Source organism: Salarias fasciatus (genome assembly GCF_902148845.1).
Source record: "Salarias fasciatus chromosome 7 unlocalized genomic scaffold, fSalaFa1.1 super_scaffold_4, whole genome shotgun sequence".
In the NCBI taxonomy this organism is placed as follows: domain Eukaryota; kingdom Metazoa; phylum Chordata; class Actinopteri; order Blenniiformes; family Blenniidae; genus Salarias; species Salarias fasciatus.
This window is the reverse complement of record NW_021941229.1, coordinates 3,995,416-4,002,942: the sequence shown is the minus strand read 5'-3', so window position 1 is coordinate 4,002,942 and position 7,527 is coordinate 3,995,416. Positions and strand designations below refer to the sequence as shown.

Genomic DNA, 7,527 nt, shown 5'->3' with positions numbered 1-7,527 from the left:
TGGTTAAAGACAAACTGTGCGCCGTAAAGAGCCTGGTGTCAAACCACCGCGAGGGTCCAGGCTCCATCACTTCCTGCAGAAAAGTCTCTGAATTCTCAATATATATGATGCATGATGGATTGTTGTATGATAGATTTTGTATGTTTTGACATATCTGGAATAAATTAATAAATAAAAAACCAAACTCCTCGGTTCTGTTACGAGAGGAAAAAGATCTTCCGTCACATCTGAACCTTTAACAAGGTCACAAAGCGTCTCGGAGGAAACAAGCAGCGGCGGCTCTGAAGTGGTTTCACGGAGAGTGTGTGAGGTGGTGAAGTTATGGACCATTAGCAGCAGGCTCAGAGGAACTGTGGCCCCCGCCTCAAAGCATTGTGGGTAGTTTAGGGGAAAAGTCAGAGTGAAGAGGTGTCACATGGTGTGCACGTGTTGGTCTGAGGTGAGCTGACACTCATGCATCCATCCTCCACTCTTTTGAGGCTTTAAAAACAGATTTTCTGTCCCTGCGCCCCCTGCTGGTCCCCGGAGGTATTACAGCTCTGCTGTGAGAAATCAGTAAAATCAAGATTTCAGAAAAAATTCTATAACTGGCTTTAGTAAAATCATATGAAGTTTTAATGTATGTTGGTTTTTTATTTGATATCGCCTCGTCCGTCATGTCAAAGCGTGAGATACAAGCAACAACAGAAACTCGGATTAAAATGTTTTATTTACAGATAGTTTCATGAAAACTTTATGGATCCGCTACAGAGGGGCTGCAGAGCCACGTGTGTGACCTCTGACCTTCAGCGTGACGTGCCTCCCGCACTCCCGACTGGCTTCAGAACATTCTGCAGATCAGGTTCTGTCACTTCTGGAGCAGCTGAAGCGTCAAAAGACGAGGATGGAATTCACCGCTTCCGCTTCGTCTCGGTCAAATTCAACTGAGGCAAACCGGACATCTCTGACGCCGCGCGAGGAAACACACCGAAGCAGGGATATCTGTGGTTAATGAGCGTTTCTGCCAGCCCAGAAATGGTACATGAGTGACTTATCACACACACACACACACACACACACACTATTGTTGATGTCGGCAGTGCAATTGACAGTTTTATAAGAAACATCGATCAAAACAGGCTGTTAGACAACAGAGTCACAATACTGAAATGACTAATAAATAAAGAGGCACACGCACACACACACGCACGCACACACACACACACACACACGCACACGCACACACACACACACAGTAATGACTTGATAATATCAGAGTAACATGTCTGAGTAACAACAGTCCCTCAAATGGAGACAAACTACACTCATAAAAGGTGTGGTAAACAAAAAAAAACAAGGCACACACACATACACAGACACACACACACACTTTGCAGTGGTGGATCTGACGCCTCACTCGTGTTAGAAAGGTTAAATGAAGTTCCTATTCTCCCTGGTGAGGTGTGAGGAGAAGAAAATAACAAAAAGCCTTTTTTTTTTTTTCAGCGTCACAGGAGGCTGGAGTGTGAAGATGAAGCTCGTTCAGACGAACATCACAGGAAATGTTGTGGAAATGTACCTGACCTGAAGGTTCGGTTGTATTTATGAGATGTGTAAACCGGCTCGCGTTAGCTATCGTAGCACTGTTAGTGGTTTTAGCCGAGATATCTAAACGTTACAGACTGGATTAAAACCATTAGTCCTTTACTATTCCCTTTTACTAATCTCTGCGGCCGAGAGGCTCCTGCAGGACGAGCGCCGCGGGATGAATGCTGCGGAGCTGGCTAAACGTATGGAGGAAGGTTCAGCACCACAGAATAAAAACTTAAAAAAACAATGCCGTGTTCTTTGAAACTGAAGACTAAAATGAAGCGACGCTTCCGAGAGGAGGAGCAGGGGAGCGATCCCAGGAGTAACAGAGAGGAGAACGTTCCGTCGCTGCAGGCACATTTTCAGCTTTCACCCTTCCTCACATCCCACTGATGAAAGAGGGAAGAAAAAAATACTACTAAGCCACGAACAACAAGTGGAACGCGGAGGAGCTGGAGTCGGGCCTCCAGGGTGAAATGGTTCGGAGACAGGTTGTTACCCGAAATGGGTCGGAGCGGCTCGGAGCGGCTCAGAACGGTTCAGAACCGGACCGAACAGGTTCGAACGGGTCAACAGTAACAGTGGTTGTACGAGTGGAAGCTGCCGGCTCAGAGGAGTGGTTCAGAAACAGAGACAGACAGAGGAGAGCGCCGCTCACAGGCCAGGAGCGACGAGGAGACCGGTCCGTCCAGGAAGTCCAGCAGCAGGCCTTCAGACGGGGGAGGGGGGTCCAGTCAGTCTGCAGAGGGCTGCTTCTCGCCTCACACTAAGCTCTTCTTTCTAAACCTCTCCTTCCACACTCAGCGTTCAGTTCTCTAGTGGTTTCAGCCTCTCGTCCGTCCGTCCTCCCACTTCCTGCTTCCTGTCAGGACAGCGCTGATGGAGAAGTGTGGACAGTTTGTTCTGGGCAGCTTCTCAGTAGTGGTGGTGTCCACAGAGAGAGAGAGGGAGAGGGAGGGGGGACAGACAGAGGGCGAGCAGGAGGAGGAGGAGGAGGCGGCGTTCAGGCCTCGGAGCTCAGGGAGGTCCGTGTCGGGCTGGGCGGGAGGCGAGCGGCGGCGCTGTGCTCCGTACGGAAACTGTAATCATACTGACACACAGAGAGCAGGAGGGAGGGGGGCGTTAGAGCGGGGGCGGGGCCAGGACTGCGGCTCGCTTCAGGCTGATCCCACCCTCACCTCTTTCTCGATGTCAGACAGCGACTTGATGGTGATTCCCATCAGGTCGACCTGCTGCAGCTGCAGAGAGGAGCGGGACATCACTACACACCAGCTACACAGCGGCCAGGGCTCGTTTCATTTCTACACCTGGAGAACGCTAAAGGGTGGAGGGGGAACTCACGTCGGACGACGCACAGGCGAACTTCTCAGAGATCATGAAAGGCACTCCGTCCATGGCTGTGAAGAAACGGACAGAACGTCTCGTGAAGCAGCAGCGAGGATGAGAATGAAGCACTGGTCTAAAGACACAGGATGAGCCGGATGAGCAGACTGACCTGAGATGGCGTACAAGTTGGAGTTCTGGTGCTCGTAGTCCGGCCTGGTGGTGTTTTTCCCTCTGAAGCTGGCGGGGAGCGTCATGGAAATGTGTCTTTGGACGGAAATGAAAGCACAGGCGTCAATTCGGCAGCAGCAGCTGATACCTGCAGCTTCTAGAAACACCCGAGCTCCGGGGAGGCTGTCAGGAGGACGCTCGTCTCCTCACACTGATCACATCAGAGCCGCGACACGGGGTCCGGACTGGACCTACTTGGGCATGGGGGCTGCCGGGACCGGGGCGGGGCCGGAGGACGAGTTGGCGTTGACGTTGTTGGTGGTGGGGGTGAGGGTGGAGTCCTGCGCTCGGGGCACGTTCCCCATCCGATACCAGATCCCCATGTTGTTCAGCTCTCTGCGCGCAGAGGTAGAGAAGAACCCAAACAACTTCACCTCCCGCTTTCAAACTACTGTCCTTTCTGTGGAGATGAGCGGAGCGCTCACCCGATGAAGGTGTACTGAGGAGGAGCCTGCTTGGAGCGGCCCAGGATGCGGATGTCGCAGATGGCCGCCTCCGTGGAGTCCCGGGGAATGAACTTAATGCAGAGCCGCCTCTTCCTGAAGGCCTGCTCCTCTGTAACACACGCACGCACGCACGCACGCACACGCACACACACACACACACACACACACACACACACACACACGCTCAGTCTTGTATTTCTATCCTTGTGGGGACCGTCCATTGACTCCCATTCATGTCTAGCCCCTAACCCTGACCCTGACCCTTACCCTAACCCTAACCCACACCACAACAAAGCCTAACCCTAAAGAAATGTTTTTGCACTTTTACTTTTTTCAGTAACAACAACATGGTCAAGAAAACACTGTTTCTCCTACTTAGGACCGGAAAAAGGTCCCCACAAGGCACGTCGTTTCACGTTTTGCTATCCTTGTGGGGACATTTGGCCCCAACAAGGATAGAAATACGAGAACACACACACACACACACACACACACACACACACAGCGTGTTAAGAGCAGTTATGAGCATGCCAGGCCTATAGGGGGCAGTGTAACCAGAAGCATGAAGCCACGCCGACCAATCAGAATCTGACGAATCAACTAGCAATTAAAACATTTAAAAATATATATTTATTTACTTTAAATTATAATGTGGAAATTTGAGGGTAACAGTCTTCATAGCATTGGCATTAGCTCCTGGCTCCATGGTTAGCATTAGCGCCTGGCTCCATGGTTAGCATTAGCTCCTGGCTCCATGGTTAGCATTAGCGCCTGGCTCCATGGTTAGCATTAGCGCCTGGCTCCATGGTTAGCATTAGCTCCTGGCTCCATGGTTAGCATTAGCTTCGGGCTTCATGTTTAGCATTAGCGCTTGGCTCCATGGTTAGCATTAGCTTCGGGCTTCATGTTTAGCATTAGCTCCTGGCTCCATGGTTAGCATTAGCGCCTGGCTCCATGGTTAGCATTAGCTTCGGGGTTCATGTTTAGCATTAGCGCCTGGCTCCATGGTTAGCATTAGCTTCGGGGTTCATGTTTAGCATTAGCGCCTGGCTCCACGGTTAGCATTAGCGCCTGGCTCCATGGTTAGCATTAGCTCCTGGCTCCATGGTTAGCATTAGCTTCGGGCTTCATGTTTAGCATTAGCTCCTGGCTCCATGGTTAGCATTAGCGCCTGGCTCCATGGTTAGCATTAGCTTCGGGCTTCATGTTTAGCATTAGCTCCTGGCTCCATGGTTAGCATTAGCTCCTGGCTCCATGGTTAGCATTAGCTTCGGGCTTCATGTTTAGCATTAGCGCCTGGCTCCAGGCTCCATTCCTTAGCCCTTCCACTGGAACGTCTCTTACGGGTATCAACGGTCTCCTGGATCGGGATGAAGCCGACAGGCAGAGTGTCCTTGATATCGATGAGCTTCATGTCCACTAGAACATTACCCAGATGACTCTAGAGAGAGAGACGAAGAGGCGGGACATCGTGAGGAAAAAGACACAACGAAGACAGAAAGAAGCAGAGGTGAAGTGAATCGTCGATAGGTAAAGCTACGTACGTTTTCTTTGGAGAAGACTCTGGTGAAGCAGAGGTAGCGGGTCACTTTGGATTTAAAAAGGCCGTCTTTCCACAGGTCTGCGTCCAGCCCGTCTGTTGTTGTAGACACCTGGAAAACAGACTGGATGTACTAACCTGTGTCTCCAGACACTCCTGTCCTGTCCTGTCCTGTCCTGTCCTGTCCTGTCCTGTCCTTACCACATCATATCCAGTGGGCGCTCGGTTCCTGGAGGCCACGACGCCCACGCCAGTGATGGGGTCCATGGGCATCTCTGGCAGCGCCTCTGAAAGGTCCCGGACCTCAGGCATCTCTGGAGACTTCTGCACTGAAAATGAGACAGGACGCCAAGAAACACCAAGATAACCTGCGTCAAAGTCGAGGACCAACAGTCCAACACGTCAGTCTCTATGTTGAAATAACATCTAACAGTACTTTATGCTTTAAAACAGTGCTCTCACTCTTTTCGGACGCATTTGTGACCAGACACCGCACCTGTTCTTTTTTCTTTTTGATCACTTTCCCCTGGATGAACTTTATAAAGACCTTTTTCATGATTTCATGGTGCCAGATTTCACCTTGTTAGGAAGATCGCAGAATTCAAGGGTCTTAAATAAAACATAATGTTTTTAATGATGCCTGCATTGATGTTATTTATACGATTTGACTTTCTTTATCTAACTGAAATTAACAGATAAAAAAAAAACAAGCAACTAATAGGGAAATAACCAACTTAAATATGTTTTCATCAAAGGTTAGTTTTGGGAACAGTTGTTAGAAACTCTACAATCTATTCCTTTCATGTGGGTCTCCTCAGCACGATCTGGACTCAAACATTGAAAGTCTGGGATCATTTCACACTGAAGCTCTGCAGTAGATCTCTGTGTCACACAGTCCATCAAGACAAACCTCTCATCTTACTAGAAAAATATTTAACAGCTTAATTTTATGAATTTATTCGACTGTTATTCATCCATGCATGTGCAGAAAAAGGATTAAAATGGATTACAGTTCACCAAAAGCTGCAGACTAGACTGCATGCAGTGAGCTTGTTTTTATTAACATCTCCCTGCACACACTGCCAAAGATGGCACAGCTAGAGCACATTTTGTCTCTGATTTCTCAGTGTTGGTGTTGCAGAGGTTTCTCACGTCAGTACTCTTTCTATTGACATGGTCACAGGTTAAACACGAACATCAAATTAGTTCAACATGTAGGAAACATGTTTTCATCGTTTGTTTTCATTAGCACCACCACGGCCATGCTAACGGTATGATAAATAACACACTGAAACGATATTTACTGGCCTGAAAAACAGCTGTTATCGTGAGATCCCAGCCGGTTTACCCAGTTTTGGACTTGTCAAGATGTGAGATGAGGCTTAGAGGGAGAGAGCTTTGTTCAACTGAGTAATTTAATAGCGTTAGCTTAGCACGGCAAACGAGCTAGCGACGTTCATGTGTTAACATTAGCGACAGAAACAAACTGCTAAAACACTCCCAGCTCTCCATGCACATGTATCCGGATACATCAGCTCTTTTATGTTGTTTAACGGGAGTCCGTTAAGGTCGGCTAGAGCTGAATAAATGTGGCTTCACGCAGCGCAGGAGCTAAACCGCAGGAGCTTGCTAATGTTAGCTAGCTAGCATACAAGGTGAATACTCACCGTGCGACGCTGACGGTGGATCACTGCCGATCACTCTGGATCGCAACTGATCAACTAGCGTTACAGCTGATCGCCCTGGATCGCCTCACGTTACAGCTGATCACTGTGGATCACGCCTGATCACTGTGGATCACTGCTGATCACTCCGAGTCTCCCCCGATCACCGCTGATCACTCCCAGGTCACCCCCGATCAGTCCGGGGTCTCTTCTCTCTCTAACGCAGCTTTACCAACACTTCACTCATCTTTTATCAAAAAGGCACAAAATACAGAACCAGTTCGGCCGGGAGCTGCTCCAGCTAGCGGCCAGCCACTGTAGCCCCAGACACGGTTCGAACCCAGACCCCGCCCCGCAGGTCCGAGAGGGGGTTCGAACCAAGGACCGTGCCAAACCCCAAACCCCAAACCCCACACTCAACTCTAACTCGGTCCGACTGGAACAAAAATGTACACATATCACGAAACAGCACAAAAAAAGAAAAATGAATACATAAAATAACAATAACAATAATAATAATAATAATAATTATTATTATTATTATTATTATTATTATTATTATTATTATTATTATTATTATTATTATTATTTTTACTTGAAATAGAATTATAAATGTGATTTCAGAATTAACAGAAAACTGTAAAAAAAACACATTTTGGATCAGATCTGGAGTAACAGTTTTATTGTGAAGACACGGAAGTACCGGCTGCTCTCAGCTCTGAGGTGACAGTTTTATTGTGAAGAGGCGGAAGTG

General features: G+C 48.4%; 1 protein-coding gene across 2 annotated transcripts; it reads right to left on the bottom strand.

Moving 5' to 3' along the window:
• Window positions 1-1,405: 1,405 nt before the first annotated feature.
• Window positions 1,406-7,116, bottom strand: mvb12ba (multivesicular body subunit 12Ba). Of its 2 annotated transcripts, none has more exons than XM_030085523.1 (10): window positions 6,777-7,116; window positions 5,311-5,438; window positions 5,114-5,221; window positions 4,914-5,010; window positions 3,549-3,678; window positions 3,319-3,459; window positions 3,065-3,159; window positions 2,911-2,966; window positions 2,748-2,807; window positions 1,406-2,659 (listed from the first exon to the last, which is right to left on the bottom strand). In XM_030085523.1, exons 2-10 carry the CDS (start codon window positions 5,419-5,421, stop codon window positions 2,573-2,575), a joined length of 885 nt encoding a protein of 294 aa, XP_029941383.1. In that variant the 5' UTR covers window positions 5,422-5,438; window positions 6,777-7,116; the 3' UTR covers window positions 1,406-2,572. The 2 variants fall into 2 exon arrangements, with proteins under 2 accessions (XP_029941383.1, XP_029941384.1); XM_030085524.1 differs by having other exon boundaries at window positions 5,311-5,433.
• Window positions 7,117-7,527: the final 411 nt, after the last annotated feature.